The sequence below is a fragment of the Syngnathoides biaculeatus genome, chromosome 18 (genome assembly GCF_019802595.1).
Source record: "Syngnathoides biaculeatus isolate LvHL_M chromosome 18, ASM1980259v1, whole genome shotgun sequence".
NCBI classification, from domain to species: domain Eukaryota; kingdom Metazoa; phylum Chordata; class Actinopteri; order Syngnathiformes; family Syngnathidae; genus Syngnathoides; species Syngnathoides biaculeatus.
Window position 1 is genome coordinate 3,643,702 of NC_084657.1, and position 25,166 is coordinate 3,668,867.

Consider the following 25,166-nt stretch of genomic DNA (forward strand, 5'->3'; position numbering starts at 1 on the left):
CAATAGCCAAACACTGCCAGATGATCCATGTCTCTCTTAACATCGGTAAAACCAAAACAAATATACAGCATCTTACATCCTCCAGTTATTGCCATCAATAGACATATTTTGACTGATCTGTGCCAATTCGGAGAGTTCATTTCTATGCTGTTGAGGTTGCGAGAGCAAGTTGTCCCTCTGTATATACGAGCAATTAATTCCATTGTAATAGAGGGGATATATTAACTCAAGTGCAAAAGCAGTGGGCCTGAACAAGCAATTAGCTCTGGTTGTGCCAAAGTGGTGCTTTTTCCTGGTTAAGGATAAGATGGGAGATTTGTGGTGTTGGTTGTGTCACGATGTCACTGATTGGACGTGGAGTTGTATTAAGGACTTTTGAAACTGAACTCACTGAGGGCACAGCTTGGGCAACAGTAGCAGACCATTACATGAGGCTATTGTACAGTATGTATGTAACGCCGAAATCAACATCACCACAGTAGATTTGATGATGGAGCAATGATGTATGAAAGCTAATTTTTTTATATAGATGGATGTAAATGTATCACAGTATACCATAGCCCCTATGGGCCGTGAATAGCAAAGGATGACAGAGCAATCTGATTGGATGCTTGGTAAAGTGCTTACGTCTACAGCACATCAGCAGAATTTTTGAGGTCCTGTCTGTGATTTTGCCTTTGACCCTGTTGCAGAAAGATTCTGAACTCCCATTTCCATGCCTTTACGATCGTGAGAAAAGAATAGCCACTGTCCCAAGTTGTCATACAGCTTATCTGCATGAATGTAAGCCCAATTCCCATGTTCTACTTCTTTACAAGGCACATTAGTTGAAATGGAGTCAACTGTGCCTTTGCCTGGTAAAACAAAGTATATATATAGTAGCTCAGTTACAAGGACCCGAATTTTGATTTTTGACAGATTTTGCTTTGTCTTGTGACCAAAAAATTGACATATGGTTGAACTTCAGGAACTCAAAGGCAAAATGAAAGCAGCGAGCTGATGCTGTATGCAGATTGAGAACATATGCATTCATTTCAATGAGGAAAGATGATTTAAGATGAGTGATTCCAACCATGGTCACAGAAAAAATACAGGGTGCCACTCCAGTGCTTCAAGATCAGATGACTCATTGTCAAGTAATACAATCTACCAATACATTCACAATTATGTCATCAATTACACTAGCGTAACCATAATATATACAAGAGGAGTAATACAATCATATCCTATTTGCAACAACTACACCACCGGCACAACAGCAAAGTCTCTGAGGAAAAATTATAAAATCCAAGGTTGTACAGAAGTCTCATCATAACCAAACAGTGGTTGAATGATAAAAAGTTCATGATTAAAAATATGATTCCTATAAACTCAAAAGCGGTCCACAAAAGGACAAAGTCTGTTCAAAGACTGAGCTAGAGTGGTTATTCTTTCTTGCTGGACAATATGAATTGCTGCACTGTAGTAGTAAACTTGTGGGCTCTGCATTTGAAATGGGTCGTGAAACCAACTTGCTTACTATACAAATCGGCAGCGAGCCAGCTAACAATCCAATCATCTTACAAGTTATGGCCAATCCTCATTTGTTAAGCAAGTTACAAGTCTTACAACTTGGAAGACTTTGTTGTTCATTATGAGGGCTACAAAAATACACTAAAACAAGTGATGCTGTCAAGCACAGAACTTGGAAGCACGAATTTGGAATTTGATCAAAATATTCAGGAAACACATCTTGAGATGTGCATGGTACTTAATGAATGATAAAGGGATTTACTTAAATTAAGGTGGTCAGTTTGTACACTTGTTAAAATTAAAGTTAAAAATAAAAGAGCAGTACAAAAACATCTTGGACTTGTCTATCTTCACAGAAATTATGATTATAGTACAAATTAAAAAAAATATTTACACTTGTGTGGCTGAACTTGATATTGCATAACCCCCGAAGTGTTAATGTTAATAAAAAGTTTGTGTTGGTGGTAATTTAGCCCTGAAATACATTCAATGGCGTTGCTTACAAGGGAAAATAATTGTGAAATCCAGATACAGTAAATTGGAGGCCGACCAGTGTCATAGAACAAATTGTGTTAAGCCTTAAAAATTCCACTTTCATTCGGATTATATATTTCTGACTGTATTTAAATGTTTTCTTTGATCACTAATGTTGGTCTGTTTAACAAGACTTAAAGGGGCTATAATTGTCTACTCCTGACGCCAGTACGAATGAATGAATTTAACTATACATCCTGCTTGTGTCCCCCTCATTCTATGCATGTCAGGACTTCAGCCTGTCCCAGCTGACATTGAGAAAGAGGCGGTGCAGAGCTTGGATAGCACAGCACTGCCTAAAATATCCAACTTGCCTAAATTGCATATTTAAAATATTTACTTTGGATAACGCTATTCAAGTTAAAGTAAAACCAGAAGCATATGCTTAAGTCATCTGCATGGTGTATATTGTTTTTAAACCTCATACAGAAAAGCCAAATGAAAGCAAGGTGACCAAGGCAGAGTCGTATGAACAATGGTCCCTAAATGAAGTATAAACAATGCTGACACTTTATTAAAACTTTCTCCTTCAGATTGTTCACACTGACTGTTGACGTTCATAATTGTCAGCTCAAAAGTGCTTTGCAATATACATATATACAGTACGTACTGTGCAAACACAGTTCACAAATTGTTTTGCAAACCTTTACGTTTGCCAACAAATTTTCTGAAAAATACTGCTTCACAATCTAGTCAAAGTCACAGCATCCACGCAAAACATTCTGTTGTGCTCGCATACAGAATGAACATGAACAACACGCATTTCACATGCAGATAAATACGACTAAGCAGGCCTTAAGTACGGCTCCCAAATCAAAGTATTGCAGTTATGCAATGAGAAAGCTCCAAAAACTGTCACTGGCTGACGCAATCTGGGGAACTCCTGCTTTGCGGGGCTGGGAAATGTGCTGCGAGTGAGGGAGCAACCACCCCGCTGTCGAAACTGGTGTGGTGGTGGAGAGTCGTCAGGCAGCTCTGCAGGAGGCTTGCAAAGCAGCATGCTCACCAGTTCACGAGGGCTCTGGTGTCCGCTCCTTGCCTAATGACGAGGTGAGCTATGCACGCAAGCGACTAAGTTATAAAACAGATTAATTATCCATCCATCCATTTTCTTAGGCACTTATCTCCACAAGGGTCACAGGAGTGCTGGAGCCTATCCCAGCTGTCAACGGGCAGGAGGCAGGGTACACCCTGAACTGGTTGCAAGCCAATTACAGGGCACAGAGACAAACAACCACACTCACAATCATACCTCGGGGCAATTTAGAGCGTCCAATTAATGTTGCATGTTTTTGGGATGTGGGAGGAAACCAAAGTGCCCGGAGAAAACCCACGCATGCACGGGGAGAACATGCAAACTCCACACAAGTGTATTTGTATTTGGTGTTTGTATCACACTAGTTGTGAATTTTGCCACGTAATTCTTCATCAGAACAGCAAATTGTAACAAAACTGAAACAAAACAATTGGAGATATGCCACAAAGGTCAAACATAGTTTACCTGTGAGATGTATAGTGCATTTTAGATCCATCCTAAAATCTTCCAATTAAACTGAATATCCCTAACTTTTGGTGAGTAGTATAGTATCACAAAAAAGTGAGAACAATTTTCACTTTACTAGGTCAAGCGCGTCTCCAAACGTAAACACAAATGAGCATCTTTGTTTCAAGTGTTTTTAAATGCTTTCAATCATTTAAACCACATCATGTTACCTTGCGAATAAAATATGCTAAATGAATAAATTTGCTTCACTCTATAACTGGCTTTAAAAAAAAAAAAAAAAAAGTGCTGCTTTGATTATTGACCTTGGTTTCCCAACTGTAGGTTTTTGGGTTTGGACAATTTTCTTGGTGGCATAGTACCTACAAGATGTAGAAGTGTCATTTATTCAGTGTTGTCTCAAGAAGAAATATATATAAAAATGTGAGTGGTCATCACTTTTTTTAGATCCTGTATGCACTGTATATTAAGTATTACAATATTGTGGCTACTATAAACATACATCAGTGACCTATCGAACAGACTTGTAAATTCAATCGGATGTAAATATAAAACATCCAAATATTTTATTCTCATGTTTCAGTTAGTTTTATAAAAGTCCCCTGAAACACAGCATTCCCAGCAAATTTCAATGGAAAATTAGACTGAAAATTATATTTAGGTAAATCTCGAGACTTAAGTACAGTAAGAAATTCCGGACTATTGACAATGAGAATTTTACATATGGTCCCACTCAGTCACCCTCACTGATATGCTTGTTTGCTGCTGCTTATGATCTATAAAGTGGATGCAGTGCAAGTGCATATGTGAGGCAAATGGAAGCCACAGACCACAGCAAGTGAACACTCAAAAGTTTAACCTGGATCCATTCAAAGAGCAACTGCTGCCATAAAATAATTGGTATAAAATCATTAATACAACTGATGTGCTTATCGATTAAAGAAGAGCCGCAGTGTATAATAATTATTACATGACATGAAACACAGACGCATACTAAGGTCCATTCAAATGGGTAATGTATTAATTACATCAAAGACACAGTTCATCCTTCGTAAAAACATTTATATACACAAGACCTAAAAAATAGCCTTCCAAACTCCTAATCCTGGCATCTGACGACAGTTTAAACTTAATCTCTCCTTGCACACATTTATTTAACTTGTGTAAAAAAATATATGAATGTTGAGAAACAAAGTGAGGTCTAAAGCTGCATGGTAGGCTCATTTACATGATACACAGAAACCTGTTGAGCCTGATTTTGGAGGCTAAGGCCAAAAAAAAAAAAAAAAAGAAATCAGAAATCCCTGCTACACGTCCAAGATCAAAGTAACCTAAATTGACTGAAATTATTTGTTATGAAGTAGTATCTGTGCTAAACACAAAAGAAAACTTGCCGGTAATAACCCATATAAAAATCTGATTTTTTCTTCTTTTTTTTTTTTAAACCCGGAATAGATAATGCAACGTTACGTCCCACAGGATCTGTGTTGGGCAAGTCAATTTTCTATGCAAACAAGTTCAAAGTTCACTTCAGCGTTCCAAAATGAACTAGTTTGATTCATAAATAAAAATGGAAACAAGTTTTCCGGTCCAAATATGAAGTGGTTCATAGTTCTATTTTTTTTTCTACGTTGTTTACAGGATATTACCCTATAGTGGCGTTTCATTTCCCCATTGTTTCCACCCATTCAGTCCACACGACTAGCCAGCCACAGATTTCATCCAACAAACTCAAAAACGTGAGGAACAGCCCAACATTTGAATTGTTTTTAAAATGAGGAGTTAAAACAAAAACAGAACTTTTAGCGTTAATGTGCAGACAAACACACACCACAGAATATGAAAGGAAAGGAACTGCAGAACATGAAAGGAAAGATGGTGAAAAGACATTTGATTTGCATTCCTCGCAGCGCTGGCTTACTCCATAAACAAAAAATTATCAATTCTTACTTTCCATCCACTTTTTGAGCCGCTTATCCTCATAAGGGTCGCGGGAAAGCCGGAGCCTATCTCAGTTAATTTCGGGCAGGAGGCGGGGTACAACCTGAATCGGTTGCCAGCTCGGACACAGGACAGGGCACATAGAGACAAACAACCATTCACACTCACAATCATTGGGATAGCCTCCAGCACTCTCGCGACCCTTGTGAGGATAAGCGGCTCGGATAATGGATGGATAGATATTGGTGGTGTGGGATGTAATGTGTAGTGCTCGTAAACAAAAAGTAATTCGTGGATCAGACTACAAGACAAGTTTGGTATTTCACGACTGCACTATGTCAGACTACTTCAATAAAATCTTCTGATACCAGCGCATCCTGTTTTGTTTTTTTTGTTTTGTTTTTTTTAAATGATCACTGAGCGTCATCTTGCCAACTGAAATGCAACAAGATTCACTCGTTACTTGGCATTGGGGCTCCACTCATGATCTGCGGCTGCTTCATGGGTCCCCGCTGTTATAATTCCCTTCTCACCCACCCTCCAACCCTCAGGCTGGGCAAGGAGACTGGCTGCATTGTGGGCGGCTATGAGTCCCTGCCACCTCCTTTGGGCGGCCAGTTGTAGGGGCACCTCGGTGGGACCGGGGGACAGCCCTGGGTCCCTCTTTGTGGGACGTGTACCGCACACCCGGCTGCTCTTAGGTGGAACCCTGTGCCTGATCCCGCCACTCGATTGACGGCCCTCAAGGGAGCAGGCGCAGCAATTACAGGAAACTTCTGTTAGTCTCTGTGCATGTGAAACTGTCATTTCCATGCGGCCACAGGCACATACCCCTGGGACTCTTTCACTGGGTGAACATGCGAATTCCCTTGATATCCCCTCATTCACACGTTCGACTTATAGACTTTCATAGTTTACTTAAGTCAATTCCACCAAACGTCTCGGATACAACTGGGTTCACGACCCTAGTCCTGCATACTTCTCCTACCCTTGTCCTGTTCTATCTCCTGTCCAGTCCTTTCATCAGAGGGTGTAGCACTAAAGCACCATACAACACTCATATCCGTTTCATTGCTGTAGATATGTAATTATTTACTTTTCTCGCCCTGTTTATCATTAGTATTTTATCTTTGTTTCTCCCTTCCATGAGAAACATTGTTGCTCAACTGATTGACTCTGATTCTCAATAAACAGCAATTATAATACCAGAAACCACACCAACACCTTAAGAACTCCACTGTGACATAGTAAAACTGTCCATCCATCCATTTTCTGAGCCATCTATCCTCACAATGGTCATGGGAGTGCTGGAGCCTTTCTGGCGTAAAAGAGATACAGATCCTCCTTTCTGCTTGACCTAAAAACAGAACATAACGGGGGGGGGGGGGGAAGACTACCGAAATAAAATCTTGTATTCTGATACTACCGCATTCCATTTTTTGATCACTGGGTTTCATCTTGTCAACTCAAATGCAACCGGAAACACTCATTACCGTGGTGACAACAACAATAATGGACTGCACCATGCGTTTATAAGAATAAAATGGTGAAGAATGTGTTGGTGGTCACTAGCGCTTGGGAATAGATTTTCATTTGAGGTTACCCCGAGGCATGTTCACGTACTTTTAATATGATACTGCTCGCAAGCAGGCAACAAAATATTACGCAGGTTACCAAGCTACTGCTAGCACTAACAGTTCTAAACGAACAGAGGGATTCTGTCGAATACGTTAAAATGTTCTGGTCTGTGTGAAGTAATTTAAATTAAATAAAGTAATTTAATTACAGTAGGTTAGCACCCATTATTTCTGTTGTTGGTCTGACTTGATTAGAATAAACAATCTGACCAGAGCAGGAATTTCCAACAGTTATGTAACCAAGGCAAATATTTTAGAATTGAAAAATCTCAAGGAACATCAACAAACAAAAATTTCAAAAAGTGGATACATTAATTATAGTATTTACTTCCTGTCATCTAATACGAGACCATTCATTTATTCTGTTTGTCACTATGCCTCCTTGGCATGAATAAATAAAGATATATTATCCATCCATTCATGAGCTGAGCAACTTACCCTCACTAGGGTCACGGGAGTGCTGGAGCCTATTTCAGCTATTTTGGGGCTGGAGGCAGGGTACACCCGGACCTGGTTGCCAGCCAATCGCAGAGCACATATTAAACATTTATTCGCACCAACACTATAACCAGTCATGCACTGTGCAAGTCATTTAAGTATTGCTCCATCTTACAATATTTTTTTTTAAAACTAACCTATCGGTCCTAAAACTACTAATCGTGTAAGCCTCGTGTAATTCTGTATACAGTGTGGCGTGAGAGTTCATCCATGGGTGCTGTGGACAATATTCTCATTTAATTAGTCCCAGAATAAGAATTTAACCATTACACATATACATTTAGTCATCTATACCAATGACATATAGTGGCAGGCAAAAGAATCAAATGATCTTTCATTAGATGGCAGAGGGTACAATAAACCTGTGTATCCACCTGTTGCCATGCATAAAAGAGAAATAAATTATTGCTTCCTGCAGTATATCATCTTTGTGTTCAATTTAACAAGCCCAAATTTCACACGAAGTCATTCATTCGTCTTCCATACCACTTGACCCTCCTGGAGCCTAACACAACTGACTCTGGGTGAAAGGCAGGGTACACTTTGAACTGGTCACTACCCAATCGCAGAGCACATATAAACAACCATTCGCACGCATATCCACACCTATGAGCAATTTAGACAATAAGTTCATAAGTCAATAAGTTAGTAAGCTCATAAGTCAAGAAGAGAATAAGTTAAGTCAAATACGTTATCATGCATGTTTGGAGGATGAGGGAGGAGACCGGCGTACCCGAGGAAAACCCGGGAAGGGCACAGGAAGATTTTGCAATCACCTCACAGGGAAGGCCAGATTTGAACCCAAGGTCTTCAGAACTGAGAGGCAAATGTGCTAACCACAGTCGTCAACCATTGCTTCCTGAGTAGGTCAACTGAGTAAAATTGAGACGAGATCATCATTATTTGGCAACACAGTGCTGCAGCTGGAAAGCGCTGGCCTTGCAATTGACCCCTCCGTACAGGGCACTTAACCAGGCCTCCTGAAGTGACGTCACGCCACGTGCGCTGACGTAAGACAAACAGTAAAAATGGCAAACACATTCTTAACTGAGAGAGACGCCATGCTTCTGATTTCATTCAATCATTCACACGTAGCAATGTTATGCTAGCGGAGAACGTCTCATTCATTTATACAAGACGTGTATTAAAAATCAAATTTAGGGCATATCTTTGTGCAAACAGTCTGGTTAACTTTCGGCCGCGAGCCAGCAAGAAATCGATACGTTTGTGCAGTCCGATCATCGCTAAATATCACTCAACAAAGAATAAGTGTGTCAATCGTTCACACGTAGCAATGTTATGCTAGCGGAGAACGTCTCATTCATTTATACGAGACGTGTATTAAAAATCAAATTTAGGGCATATCTTCGTGCAAACACAGTCTGGTTAACTTTCGGCCGCGAGCCAGCAAGAAATCAACAAGTTTGTGCAGTCCGATCATCGCTAAATATCGCTCAACAAAGAATAAGTGTGTCAATCGTTCACACGTAGCAATGTTATGCTAGCGAAGAACGTCTCATTCATTTATACGAGACGTGTATTAAAAATCAAATTTAGGGCATATCTTCGTGCAAACACAGTCTGGTTAAGCTTCTGGCCGCGAGCCAGCAAGAAATCAACACGTTTGTGCAGTCCGATCATCGCTAAATATCGCTCAACAAAGAATAAGTGTGTCAATAGTTCACACGTAGCAATGTTAAGCTAGCGGAGAACGTCTCATTCATTTATACGAGACGTGTATTAAAAATCAAATTTAGGGCATATCTTCGTGCAAACACAGTCTGGTTAACTTTCGGCCGCGAGCCAGCAAGAAATCAATGTTTGTGCAGTCCGATCATCGCTAAATATCGCTCAACAAAGAATAAGTGTGTCAATCGTTCACACGCAGCAGTGTTATGCTAGCGAAGAACTTCGAATTCATTTATACGAGATGTATTGAAAATCAAATATAGGGCATACCTTCGTGCAAACATGTGTTCCGGTTGATATTAGATGGATTTAGTTGATGATGCGGTCTTCCACAAAGTTTGACCCATCGAAGGCATTTTTCATATTGGGTCTTCGGTTTTGGAAATGGTACGAATCGAACTCCACCAACGAGCCTTTCAGGATACCTGTCGTCACTATTACAAAGTCCGTGACTACACCTCTTAACCATATTTTTTGTTAAATAACCCAAATACGCGATAAAACGCTAACAAAACCTATACTTGACCATTCAATGTTGTCAGAGAAAATGGCGGGAGCAAAAACGGGCTTTGGTCTATGCAGATCTCTGGCCTCTGATTGGTCAGTGACGCGGATTGCGCAATATCCACGGAGGGGTCAATTCTGAGGACCTGGGTTCAATCCCAGCCTTCCCTGTGTGGAGTTTGAATGTTCTCCCCATGCTTGCATGGGTTTGCTCCGGCCACTCCGGTTTCCTCCCGCGTCCCAAAAACATGCAACATTAATTGGATGTGATTGTGAGTGCGGCTATTTGTCTCTGTGTCCTGCGATTGGCTGGCAACCAGTTCAGGGTATACCCCGCCTATCTGCCCGTTGACAGCTAAGATAGGCTCCAGCACTCCCGTGACCCTTGTGAGGATAAGCGGCAAAGAAGATGGATGGATGGATTTGTAATGTAAATTGGGTACCATCATTATATATATATAATATACAACTACGGTTTTCACATGACATTTAACTAACTGATGGCAAAAGGTACTGGGATAAATAGTCTTTGAAAAAAGAATAAATAAATTACATTAAAGTTAAATGCAGGCTCACCTTTTAGTATCTTTGCAGAGAACTCTTAACCAAGCTTTTGCACACATGCTCCTATTCTTTATAAATTATGTAGGCACAAAATACTAAATGCATACTCATTACTGTTCACTAAGCAATCCATCCTTTAGAAAAATACACCAGCAAGTAGGCAAAAACGTATTATTTTGATTTAAAAAAAAAAAAAAAAGCATTGTGCACTAGTGTCTCAAACCCTTTTGCACAGCTATGAAGCATCTTTCTCCTGAGTGTCTCTGTAAAAAAAAAAAAACCTATGTGTTTTGTAACGCAAACCCAGTAAATTCTGTGGCTGCATTCAGTAGGAATTTCAAGCCAAACCGAATGGATACGTGTCGGAAGTCTTCCAAGAGTGACACAAACTTGAGGGTTACAACCTGATAATGCCAGCTGCTCACCTTCCCTCTGGCCACTTTGCTGCAAATCTCAGTGGGGGAAACTGTGTGTTCAAACAGCTGCCTTCCTGCCTTTCAAGATGACACGAGCAACAGGTGATCCTTACCAAACTGCGACACAGATCCCCCCCCCCCCCCTTTTAGTCTCACTCTTCTCCTCCATTCTTCAAAAGTGAAAAAAGTGTTAATTTGCATTTTAGGATGAGGAAGGTTATTTAAATGTATGCACAAATGCTTCTATTGTATCTGACCTATGTACTACTGTATGTTTCTTGTTACAAGATACAGTGCATCTGAAGGGGAGTGAAAACTAGGATTTAAACCAAAATGTAAAACTAAACGTCAGAGATGAAACAAAACTCAGATCAATTATTTTAAAAATTCACTAGGCAGTTAAAAATTATGTATGTATACAAGTGATTGTTTGTTGATTATTTAATGATGAAGCAATTGAGAGAAAATAAAGTGCACCGCACTACTTGGATTCCAACAGCGGAGAAGCGTTTAAATTATCTTTTTTATATTGCACTTTACATCATTAAGGTCACAGGTGAGCTGGACCGTATCCCATCTGATGTTTGGGCGAAAGGTGGGGCACACCTGCCAGCTAATTGCAGGGCAGATATCGACCAACAACCATTCACACTAATGGAAAATGTTCTCTGAAATAGAAAGGCACTGACACCACTTTATTCAGACTGATTGCAAGCAAACGTAATGACATTTGAGTACTCGCTGACCCAGAGTACTGAAATGTACTATTGTCTTTACATCTTGCATGTTTGATGAAAGCATTTAAACAAATAGTTAAAAAGATTTTGAACATGACATACGTTTCACTCAAGTATTACTGATATGTTAACATCCAGCATGTTAACATCCAACTTGCATGTTTTTCTAATGGTCTTTCCAAACCGTCACTTAAATGTACAAAAAGATTATCAGTTACATAGTATCGAAGACTGAACTCTAAAGAGTACCACATAAAAGGAGTAAATACATTATATAAGAGACGAAGAACACTTTGGTGGCTAAACAGTACACATAGGAGGCCATGTTACCTCTCTGTCTTTTAACTACAAAATGCAGTTCAAAGACGGACTGCTTCTTGAGAATATCACAAGCTATAAACTATAATCATGACGGGAAAATGTGATACTTTATAATACCATCCCTTGCTTCTCTTTACTTGTCGTGCCACACACTGCAGGAGCTTCGTAACAGGAGAGCGGGTGGCTCGGCCAGAGCCAAGCATCGTGGAGTGGAGCTGACAACTAGGCTCGAGAAACTTTTTTTGCTTCCCAGATGACCCGCCACCACATTTTGCAGAGCATAATTTGCAGTCAGCTAACAAACTGTCGTCGTCTGCGTTTACCTTAAAGTATCTGTTTCGCAGTATTGGAGTGTTTTTTTTAAGTCCAAGGCAAACAACAGGCATACGGTATAGACATCCCTAGTCTCCAATTAACCTAAAATTCATGTCAATGGAATGTGGGAGGAAATTACCCTTACATATAAAACTGTGAAAGCAGGGAAAGAGCAAGAAAAGTCCACACAGGAAGACCGGAGGCAAGATTCAAACCCTAATTCTCACAATGGTGAGGCATAAATGGTAACTAATAGACCAATCCCTTATTTAATTAGTTTGCTATCTAAAGAACAACATGACAGAGAAAACTTACACTTATGGGTGAGTAGAATCACTCAGCTCAATGCAACGCTGGCAAAGCAAATTGGAGTTCCCAACATTCAGTATTAGATCCTTCCAACCCATAAAAAAATAATCGTCATTTTCTGAGCCACTTATCCTCACAAGGGTCGCGGGAGTGGTAGAGCCTAACCCACCTGTCATCAAGCAGGAGGCAGAGTACACCCTGAACTGGTTGCCAGCCAATCGCAGGGCATATCGAGACAAACAGCCGCATTCACAATCACACCTCAAGGCAATTTAAAATCTCCAATGAATGCATGTCTTTGGGACATGGGAGGAAACCGGAGTGCCCTGAGAAAACTCTTGAAGGCACAAAGAGAACATGCAAACTCCACACAGGCGGGGCTGAGATTTGAACCCCGGTCCTCAGAACTGTAAGGCCAACGCTCTACAGTTGCTCCACCCTGCCACTCCAAGAAAAAAAAAATTCTAACAAAAAAGTTGGTTGGTTTATCGTCAAGTTCCCCAGTGTCAACCAAGGAAATCTAAAATCAGTCATATCTCCACCAGCAAGCATCTAAGGATAAATTCTGTGTATTTTGCGGTTTTGCATGAATTATGTCATGTGACATATCACCATATTGTATGAAACCTTGAATGACTCCAAAGTTGTAACAAATTTTAAACCACCGTCATAAATGGCATCACACAACGCGAGACTTAAGTTCAACAGGCAAAGTAGCAACTCAGATTTAGGATGCTTGTCCTCATACGTGTTAAAGTAGAATTATGTTTTGTAATAAATCTTCCGTCTCTTAAACATGTGTCATTATTGCTTTATTTTCTTTTGTCATCAAAGTAATATTGAAATAGTTTGTTGTTTTCACGTTATCATAAAATCTTGATTAACTTATTTTTACACTCATATAAGAGTTGAAAATGTTAATTTAAATCACTGCCCGGTATAAATATAGTATATATATGAGCATAACCGGCAGCGTCAGATTGTAATCAACATTAGAAGTTCCAAAGTATGCGCAAGTGATTTGATCAACATACCAAAATGTATTCCTTATTTATTCCAAAGTTTGACAGCTGGAAAAAAAAAAAAACAGTATATTCATAAATCCTCTATCTCATTCAACAAAGTGCTAAGATGAGCCACTGATGTGAAATTATTACAGGCTCTGTTATCCTTCTGTATTAAAAGTAGTCACTACAGAGGAGAGAAAAACAACTACAACGGGTATGCATTCTTTCGTCATGAAACCACAAAGCAGAGTGTGTTCTGTGCGTGAGTCATAACAGTGGTGGTGTTATGCTTAGTCTCAGTGTGCAGGAAAATGTCAGCCAGACAGGCATCTACAGGCATGGAGCTCGCCTGTCCACTGTATCCAGTACTGCCTTCAAGTGCTGTCATAAACATTGTAATTACGAGTTCAATGCACACCGCAAGACCAACAAAGTACAACTGAGTGGGAATTTTCTTGAAATGAAATGTTACCTTCTCGGGGTGGAGTCTACTTGTAGTAAAAGACTGTGGTCTCACTACTGTGCATTGTTTGGAATATTATAATTGCTAAATGTATATACAGTACGTTTGAATTTTCTGGTCACTGGTTATTTGTTGGAGGAAGAACTCAAACAGAGCAGCTTCCAATCATAACATTTATAGGAGCGCACATCAAAAGTTGTACATTTCAAAGTGAATCAGTTAAGTCTGCAGACAAGTCAATTATCTGCAGGAAGAAAAAAAAAAACACCAATACACAGATCATCATTAACATCCAACCAGGATGAAAGACCTTTACATTTGCTGTCGATTGTGCACGACACAGTCAAGAAAGAAACAACCCCCACAAACTGTCTAAAGTAGACTCATGTCAACTGACAACACATTGCCACAACTAAGAAGGAGCGATGAGGGGAAAAGATATTGAGAGACAGATAAACACATTGAATGCCAAAGACAACTCCCAGTAGCTTCTCTGTATGCAAAAAAAAAAAAAAAAAAAAAAGCTGGGAAATGTGACAACCTGGATGTTTGTACTGTCTAGAAATGCATGCCAGAGATTATATAATTATCAACCCGGGGCCTCTCTGTCCTAGTTGGTGTGAGTACTCGAGAATCTGGAGAAGATTACGCAAATTGTGAACACCATGATAGACTACATAAATTATAAGAATTTGCCAACAAATACTGACAAGAATAACAATCATATACCCTAAGTATTTAGTCCAACCAACGAGCTTTGTGTCACTGCCGCAACATCAAAACAAGTTGTTTCTTTTTTCTTCTTTGTGCCAGCAGTTCGTGTGCTTGTCGGCACTTACTGAAAGTATGGAAATAGTTCTCGGGGAAAAAACACGTTAAAGGCGAAAAGAACATTCTGAGAAAGTGAAACTTTATCGAGACGGAGTAGCTTGTTCTGTGTTCAATCACACTTCATTTCCGCGCTTATTTGTTGCCTTTCCCCACTTTGGCAAATAATGTGCATTTAACAAACATAATAAATAAGATTGGAAACGGCCAAAGGCACAACAGTTTGGTAAAAATGGCATTTGGTCGAGGAGCCGTTGTAACAAGTAAGGTAATGTGACACGCGAGACGGGCTGTTTATTCAATGGAAACATTATCTTGTAACGCAGGCAGAGTGGGAAATCTCGTTGTCCCGAATATGATGTCAGGTCGACGGGCCGTAAGCCTGACTAAGCTGCTATCAAACTGATGTCTGAGGCTAACATTAGCTTAGCCGCTACTCAGCTAGTTTTTTTTTTTTTTTTTAAATGGCTGCTTTCCTTTAGTTTTAAATCTCTTACCAGACAGAATAGATTGGAATGGCAATCCTCCAAGCTGGCCCCGTTTGGTACAAAACAAGAACTCATCCTTCTTCACTCTGAGCTCAAACTCGCCATCATTTCACTTCCGGGGAAATAAAAGGGCAATGTTCAGAATTGTCTTTTCTGAGATGTTCCAGCTTAATAAGCGAATAATAATTGTTGCAACATTTGGCTGGAGGATAGTTCATTTAACAAGCTTCCGATTGCAGTTCACCCGCCGGCTTTTAAAAGCGGATAAAAACAGGTTGTGTTGGTCTTCAGGGCGACATCTCAACAGCATCCCAAGTTCAATCCATTTCCAGGACACAAAAATGTTCATAAAACAAAAAGAAAAGGAGAGGAAAGAAGCAACTCCCCCCCCCCCCTCTCCTCCTTAGCCCTAAAAACGGTCTCAGCTCAAAAAAATATAAAGTATTCCGTCACACTCCTCCTCGGCGAAATTCACTTTAAAATCGAAATACATCTCCGTGAAAGCCGCTAAAATTGGCATCAGCCTCGATTCGAACAATGATTACCATCATGACGGTTCCTGTTGGTTTGCATTTGAATTCATGGATTCCTTTCTTTAATGGCGGCCACAGGGACAATTCTGCCTTCCACCGCCGATTGGCTCATTCGTGGTCAAACATTTGTCAAGTTAGCTGAGCTTTTGCTAATTGGAATGACACGTCCTTCTAACGTCCGGGAAAATAAATGTTAGCCAAAGACCTTTTCCCCTGAAAATAGTTTGTATTTTCAAACTATTGGCATAAATACACTACTTTCTCACTAAAACGATCTTACCTATCATACTGAAAGTATTTAAAATATTGTAATGAATATTGCAAGTTTTATTAAGAGGGTTAACATCGTCTTGTGTTTTATTTTGAAAGTCATAACATGAGCATTCGTTCCATGTATGGCAAACTTGACGCAGTCGTGGTCATGAGGGCTGTAACAACACAGGGCTGGTGTGTGTTGCCGCTGGGCTGGCGTGAGTGGCGCTACTGGGCAACACATTTCGTGACTGACGATCACGTCCTTTGAAGTTGCTCACTTTGCACAGTGCACCACCTAGCGCAAAACATTCGAAGTTTGCCCACTAGACGTGGTCCACAACCTAGCGCACGTGATGTTGCATCTGCGAGATGCATCGCTCAGTTCTTTGTTTTCTTTCGATTCATTTCGATCACTCATATTCATTTGATGCGCAATCAATTAAAGGGAAAGATAAGGAAACCGCATAAGTAACACTGTATTAAGCTTTCAGACAAACCATCGGAAGTATACATTTATAGCAATTACCCTATGAAAGAAATATGAACGGACACGCTACACAAATTCAAAGTAATGGTCTTATTAAATACCCTGTCATTATCAGCCTTAAACGCTTCAGTGTTTACAAATAGAAATAAGGATACAAATAATAAGATGGGCAAATAATTAGAATTGCTAAATAATGATTGCGTCACGTTACAGTGCTCACAAGTGGGATGTTGTAATTTCCCTCAAGATCCAACTCATCCATGTTTAAACTGTGATGCACGGCAGAAATCAATTCAGCTGCTTACATTTTTTTTTTTTTTTTTTTTTTGCCAAGCTCTTCATTATTTGACACGGTAAATTAGAATTTGTCTCTCATTTGTTTTCCACCAAGGGCAGCAATTATGCAAACACATTGTTTCTGGTAGCGATATGAGCTGGTTGAGTCACACGGTGCGCCGGGAGAAAATCAGTGATGTGAATGGAAAATAATTGCAGGTATCGCTGTCCAGTTGAATATGCATGGCTAATGTGAGGACTCTACAGTATTGGAATTGTTTTTATACCCTATGAATACAAATAATTATTGCAGCCAGTGCAATATGTTCTCATTATTTATTTCACCACTCAACACAGTTCTTGTGGAAAGAAAGCTCTTGCCATTGATATCTGAAATTCTCGAAAAAAGTTAAAAATATAGCACATTTCTGTCTTGTATAACTACATTCTTCCCTGAAATTATGTGATGACTTAATGATGAAGTATCCTTGTTCATCTGAACCTTCTTACATACGTGCTAAAAATGATGGCATCATGAGTACAATGCACAAGGGGAACTTTGTACACTCATTGAGCAATCTCGGTGGTCTCTCAATATCGGCTTTATGATCCCATCTGATCCTCGTTGAGGGATTGAGCAGCTTTCTCAAGCTTAAATCTCCCCACAGGAATACAAATGGTAATCACTTACAGTGACTGCCATCTTTTATCTTTCCTCTACTTGATCTGAAAACAATTGTAGTAAGATCATATCTCATATAAGACTGTTAAACAGCCAATTGCCTTTGCATCGAGAACTAGTGGGTGTACCAGATTGCTATCGTGTCTGCTGATGGTTTTCTACCATTGTCTCTACCTCTGTTATCTTATACCATCGAGAGATATTCTGGCATACACTTTTTATTCTAGCCTAACTGTGTAATATTGGATAACAAGGAAACAAAATAGTTTGGCGTTGCATCGTGGTTCCTGATGTTCTACTTTATGAACCTACACTCAGAGTTGTGTTACTAACCCTGAGGAAATGTTAAAAGTAGTATTCACCTCGGTATGAAGGGAGAATTAAGTGGTTGTCACTCTGAATGTATTGCAGGAAGTTAAAAACCTCGGAGTTGTAAAACTAAATTACAGAAAATTATCTGGTTTGACGACTAGAGTGGACACATTGTGGAAAATTTTTGGTCAAAACAACAAACGTAGTGATAAATATACCCTAACAGATCATGAGAACTACATGACATACTGTTTGTTAAGTTTTACCTCAAATCATTAAAACAGACCACAAATGGACCCACTCGCTTGCAGACACAGCTGTAGCATCTGGCAAGTTGAGCACATCCCGAAGATCTGGAGTTCAGGAGCTTGACTTTGTTTACAGAGGCTAAGTGGTAATATCCCATCCTTAGCCTCGATGGCTATACGAGCGTCTTTGTTCAAATAAAGCCCCCCCCCCTCCTCCTTCTTCTCCTCGTTCTCCTCCCTAAAATCCACATATATGTGTTGTTAACCTTTAAAATGAGGGAGCAGAGCACCGCCTGAGGAGAAACGCCTCCATCCGGATTCAATCAACTACATTGTTGACTTGCTATTCACAAGTAACGCAACCACATGCATACAAAAAATGAGCAATGTACTGGACTAAAAATGACAAACTGACATATTAAATGTGTTCAGTGTTATATAATGTGACAGGACACACACCTTTCAAAAAGGGAACAGACTAATTAGCTAGGTATGTGCATAGACTACACATGCTGCTCAAGCACACGCCCTTTGGAACTGAATGAAAAAAGTACCCTTCAAAAAGGGAAATTAATTGTTAATCGTCACCTCCTTTGGAAATAGTTGTACTATTGTCTGTCTGAACTGTGTTACCAAAAATGCCCGTCATATAGATGCTAGTGTTTTTTATTTATTTTATGAATAATTTTGAAAGTGCGTTCCCATCTTAGACAACATAATGCGCAGCCTGTTGGGCGTTAAGATCACAGTTCTGAGGACCAGGGTTCAAATCCCAGCCCCACCTGTGTGGAGTTTGCAATTACCCCCATGCTTGCATGGATTTTCTCTGGGCACTCCATCATCTTTTTCCATCTAAGCCTATCTCATGCATCCTCCTCTCTAACACCCATTGTCCTCATGTTCTCCCTCAGAACATCCATTGAACTTTTCTTTGGTCTTCCTCTCGCTCTTTTGCATGGCAACTCTATGAAACCATACTGTTGCTCGCAGATACTTACTTCTTGTCCTGAGTCAAGCCTCCACTACTCTTTCCCATAACTTCATTGTGTGGCTCATCATCTTTATTCCTCTACAGTTTCCACAGCTCTGAACATCTCCTTTGTTCTTAAAATTGCAGACTAGCACACTTTTCCTCCATTCTTCTGACATCCTTTCTCCCGCTAGTATTCTATTGAATAAGTTTGTCAAAAACTCCACAGCCACCTCTCCAAATTGCTTCCATACCTCCACTGGTATGTCATCAGGACTAACTAGCTTTCCATTTTTCATTCTGTTCAGTGCCTTTCTAACTTCCCCCTTACTAATCATTGCCACTTCCCGGTCATTCACGCTTGCCTCTTCTACTCTACCTTCTCTCCCATTTTCTTCATTCATTAACTTCTCAAAATACTCTTTCCATCTACTTAACACACTACTGGCACCAGTCGACACATTTCCATCACTATCCTTAATCACCTTTACTTGCTGGACATCCTTCCCATCTCTATCCCTCTGTCTGGCCAACCTGTAGAGATCATTTTCTCCTTCTTTCGTATCCAACCTGGTGTACATGTCATCATATGCCTCTTGTTTAGCCTTCGCCACCTCTACCTTTGCCTTACGTCGCATCTCAATGCATTCCTTCCGCCTCTCCTCAGTCCTCTCCATGTCCCACATTTTCTTCGCTAATCTCTTTTCTTGGATGACTTCCTGTATTTTGGGGTTCCACCACCAAGTCTCCTTCTCCCCTTTCCTACCAGAAGACACCCCAAACACTCTCCTAACTGCCTCTCTGAGGACCTTGGCAGTAGTTTTCCAGTCTTCCGGGAACTCTTCCTGTCTATCTCGAGCCTGTCTCACCTCTTTCCGTAAGGCCACACAACATTTTTCCTTTCTCAACTTCCACCACCTGACTCACTGCTCTACCTTCGTCTTCTTAATCTTCCTACCCACTACCAGAGTCATCCTACACACCACTATCCTATGCTGTTGAGCTACACTCTCCCCACCACTACCTTACAATCAATAATCTCCTTCAGATGACATCGTCTGCAGAAAATATAATCCACCTGCGTGCTTCTACCTCTGCTATTGTAGGTCACTCTATGTTCCTGTCTCTTCTGGAAATAAGTGTTCACCACTGCCAATTCCATCCTTTTTACGAAGTCCACCGCCATCTGACCCTCAAAGTTCCTTTGCTGAATGCCGTACTTCCCCATCAGATCTTCATCAACCCTGTTTCATTCGCAAACATGTCCATTGACATCTGTACCAATCACAACTCTCTCTCTCTCTGGGGTGCTCAGGACTACTTCGTCTAGTTCCTTGCAGAATTTCTCTTTCAACTCTAGGTCACATCCTACCTTGTAGGGCATAGCCGCTAATCACATTATACACATTACCATCAATTTCAAATTTCACCCGCATCACTCGATCTGATACTCTTTTCACCTCCAAGACATTCTTAGCCAGCTCTTCCCTTTAAAATAACCCCTACTCCATTTCTCTTCCCATCTACTCTGTGGTAAAATAATTTAAACCCTGCTCCTAATCTTCTAGTCTTACTCCCTTTCTACTTGGTCTCCTGGATGCACAATACATCAAACTTTCTCCTAATCATCATGTCAACTAACTCCCGAGCTTTTCCTGTCATAGTCCCAACATTCAAAGTCCCTACACACAGTCGTAGGGTCTGTCCATGCCTCTTCTTCTTCCAACCAAGCCGCTTTCTTCCTCTTTTTTGTCTTCGACCTACATTATCTGAATGTCTACCTACGCCTTGTAGATTAACAGTGCCGGGGGTGTGCGTAGTTAGCCCGGGCCATGACCTATCTGTTATAGAATTCGCTCGCTCTTGTATGTTTGGCACAGTTTTACGCCAGATGCCCTTTCCTGCCGCAACCCTCTGCATTTATCTGGGCTTGGGACCGACCTACAGGACGCACAGGAATTGTGCCTCCCTTCGAGCTGCAGATAGTCAAAACAAGTAATCAAATAAACAAAGTCAGCACATAAGATACGCAATTCACATACTACTTATCTATGTTAAAGTTGAAGTCAGATAAAAGCAATCAAATAAACACAGTCAGCACATAAGGTACACAAATCAAATACTACCTTGTGTGAAAATAAAAAAGATATGGCGATTTAAAGGATGTGTGGATGGAAGGGATTCAAACCACAATAGCCCTCACTCTAATAGTTGAAGGTTGAGTCCTCGTTCGATGTTTGGACCTCGTATACTCTACGTAGGTAATGTTGTTAGCGCGCTAGTATACTTGGGCCGAGCAGCTTCAACGCAAACAATATGGCACCAATTTGGGTACTAAGATGTACTTTGATGAAATTTGGTAAATTTCCTTTAAGTCCTCACTGCTCTCATCGTCATACAAGTTATGAAGTTACTCACGTTCGATGTTTCTTCAACAGCATTGTTTGATCACAAACGCGTCTCGTTGTTAGCCAGCTAAGCTAAGGTGGTCTGGGCCTGTAAGAAAATTTAAGTTGATGTTTCTACTTGCCCAACTTCCTACTAAGTACTCACTGTCCTCATTGTAAATGAAACATAGATTTTGCCGGTTGTGTAAGTACTAACGTTTGATGATTACCTCCTCAGCAAATATTTGATTACATACGTTGGTTGATGTTATCGAGCTAGGCTCGGCCTCGCAGCTTCAACATGAACGAATATGGCTCCAATTTGTGTACTAAGATTACACAGATGATGGGTTTTAGTCCACTGAAGTCGTCACCAGGGGCGTCCCTCTTCGAGTATTCACAATATTTGGATCCAAATTCAGCAGGATTTATTTATTGTACGGTCTTGCACGTCGGAGCCTCCTTGATTTGCTGTCAGCAGTTCGGGAACCGGAAGCTACACTCCGGTTTCCTCGCACAACCCAAAAACATGCAACATTAATTGGAGACTCTAAATTGTCTGTGACTGTTGTCTATTTCTATGTGGTCTGTGATTGGCTGGCAACCAGTTCAGGGTGTATCCTGCCTTGTGCCCAATTATAGCTGGGATTGCTTGCAGCACTGTCTGAGCATGTGCTTGCTGTGCATGTTCAGGTGGTATCTGTTCTATTTGCTGAAGTATTGAGTAGCAACTTTGGAAGTTAGGTCATTTTCTAAAATGCTTCCTTTCTGTGTCAGGTAGCGTAATAACGTGTTGGCTTTTATTTTCCACTATCAAAACTGTATTATATCCTGAGCACATCATAAATATTGATTCAGCGCCAGATGATTCCTGCACAAGTGCACAAGCAGTTGCTTTGTAACATGACCAGCGTACTATAATATGTGTCTCTTCAGTGGGACATCAAACGGTGTTGTTCAGAGGCAGTTGGGCAGAAAGCTGCTCTTTGTTCACTCACCACTGTAGTTAAAGAGTGTGAAGTGCTTGTCAGCTCAGTTGGTGCAACAATGCTTTGCCTCTCTATTCCAGAGGGGAGGTCTGGCAGTGGCGGAGTTTAGCGCCACGTTCCCTCCATAAAGGGTACTGAAGGTTATAGTTGCTGAGGTTCTGCCCCCGTGTACACGGGAAAATTCCAGTTACACAAATACGGCCAGTGCTGTGCCGTTGTTGCAGTGCTGACTAGACAAGAGAATGTCTGCAGGGTCAGTGCCTCCAAAAAGACCAAAGTCTTGCATCCCTGCTGCTAAAGGATCTGACAGACTTTTTCCTGCCGCAGTCTTTTCTCAAGCCCTTGTTGTTAGGCTGTGGCCGCTCTTTTCCATCTTTCAATACACCTCCTTCCTCCCTTCCCTCCTCCCACTTCCATGCTTTCAAACACATTGCAAGCAGATGGAAGAAAGGGTGGCTGCATCCATTCCCCGCCGTTCGTGAGCAGCCTTCTACCCTACGTAACCAGCAGGGGATTAATACATTCAATATGAATTGAAGGCTAATGAAATGTGCGCTGCCTGCCACGTGGATGAAGGGGGCTAAGCACAGAGCTTCCAGACCCAAGAGAGAAGGAATGAGATCCTTGTCATAAGGACTTTCATCAAAAGTTGTCAGCAAAAGCATAAAACTTGCCCGCTGTCAGGATTCTGAATGGGTTACCGGGCAGCCACATGCCTAGCATTCCTCTGTGACGCGACGCTTCGTCATCTTCTTCACAGTGACACTGAGCCACAGACCTTGTCCAGGAAGGCACACCTTGCACGTATCTTACAAATGACTCAGTTTGTCTTTACAGTGTCTTTCTCATTGTGAAGTCAGTTATCCAGAAACACCATGATTAAAGTCACAACTGGTGTCACGCAGCGAGCTAACTTGCAGCAGCTGTGCAATGAATTCCCTAGCTTGGAGTAAGATGCTGTTCATGCCATATAACTTGAAACAGCAGTAATCACGGGCATTTTTTTCATTCATTCATTCATTCCTTCATTCATTCAGTTAGAGCTACAAGCAGGGCAGGCGTTCAGTTCCACATAAGAAAGAGAATGGATATCAGCTGGTTAAGAAGTGGGGATTGGAGATGTGTTGTGGTGAGAAGGAGCACAATGGGGATGTTAGAGTCCAACTCAAGGGCGTGTTGAGAATGAGGGGAAGGCTGACTGAAGGGTTGGTGATGTCAAGGACCCTTCGTACAACAGGGCCGACCAAATTTCAAATTCGAGCAGCCTCAGCGGCTGATTGTTTAATTGAGGACTGCGTGTCAGATGGAGGAGGCTGTTCCTCTCTCCTCACAGACCTGATTGACATGGAGCACTGCATGAATGACCCATTAGCGTAGCCAACACCTCATCCACTCCTGGTCAGTTCGTACATTACATTTCCTTGAACATGGTTTAAAAAAATGCAACACTTGCAGAAGTGTGTAAATGATGTGCTGTGACTGGTGGATATCGTCAGTGTTCAAGACAATGTGAAACTCATATACATGTATTTCTGGAAGATAAAAAAAAATACAGTTTTTGACTGTGAGTACTGGTGTCTTGCATGTGTTGCTACACCATTTGTTTTCAAAAAGTTGTTGCGTAAAGTATTATAAGACAGGCACATAGATGCTCATTTCCTATGGTAGCATTCACCTTTAAGATTGCAGACTAAATGCTAAGATAGATGGTAAATGTAATTTGACAGTAAACTTAAACAGTGTGTTACCTTGTGTATGAAAAGCACTACTAAATAAATTTGCTTCACCTTGGCTTGTCTTGCCTCCCCTCGTCACTGGACCAGCTCTTCACCCTGGCTAAAGGGTACATGGGACTTCGCCAAAACAGTCCATATGTGCTTTGTTGACTTGGCTGTGTTTTTCAAAATGAAGTCAAGGGCCTGCCAAATGTTCAATATGGACTAGATCCAGATGATATAAAAAGCTTCTGACCCTGCATAAGCATATCAAATTTAATATACTGTAGATTAGGTAAAATCTGATAAGGTAAAATTTGCAGATGTATTTTTTTAACCACAGCATTCATTCATAAAAGAAAATTCCAGGTTTATGAAACATAAAATGCATACTGATGGAAACGTTGCAGTCATAATAATTACAGGAGGCTAATCGATAAGCATTACATTTTTAACTTGACAGAAATTAAAGAAATATTCACATACACTTATGGCAAGTAGGGTTGTCCTAATAATATGAAAGTTAACATTTAACATTTTGCGCATTAGATAAATATTAATGAGGCTGGCTCATTTGACTGCGATTGGTTGGTGACCATTTCAGGGTGTAACCCACCTATTGCCCAAAGTAGGCTGGGATAAGTTCTAGCACGCCTGCGACCCAAGTGACGATAAGCGGTTCAGAAAATGGATGGATGTGTTCATTTGAGTTAACTAGTCAATAAGCTGTGTTTCCTCCCAGCCCTCTTTAAAGGCGGTCATCCAGACAGAGTGTAAAAAGTGATCAACAGATGCAATAAAGTTTACTGACTACTAAAACTTCTGTCGGTTGTAAGAAGCAAAAAGGGCAGCTCATCATTAATACTGAATAAAACTGTCTACTGGAGTATACATTTCCTTTTATGCAGGCATTAAAATTATGATTATTATTATATTGTATATTTCATTGTGAACTATTACAGTATATACAAGCCATTATGGCTCTCATTTGCCCTGTGCACACCAAACAGGTTGAGTCATACAAGATGTCGGAGGCAACCTTTACTGC

At 40.7% G+C, this 25,166-nt stretch overlaps 1 protein-coding gene across 3 annotated transcripts in view; it reads right to left on the minus strand.

The window, feature by feature from the left end:
• Nucleotides 1-15,942, minus strand: part of med13a (mediator complex subunit 13a) — a 103,612-nt gene extending 87,670 nt beyond the window's left edge. For 2 of the 3 annotated variants that reach the window (XM_061802646.1, XM_061802644.1), the window contains exon 1: nucleotides 15,274-15,919. In XM_061802646.1, coding sequence (XP_061658630.1) covers nucleotides 15,274-15,339 — 66 coding nt within the window. In that variant the 5' untranslated portion in view covers nucleotides 15,340-15,919. Of the gene's footprint in view, nucleotides 1-15,273 lie in introns of all 3 variants that reach the window. The other variant, XM_061802645.1, reaches the window with a different exon arrangement.
• Nucleotides 15,943-25,166: the final 9,224 nt, after the last annotated feature.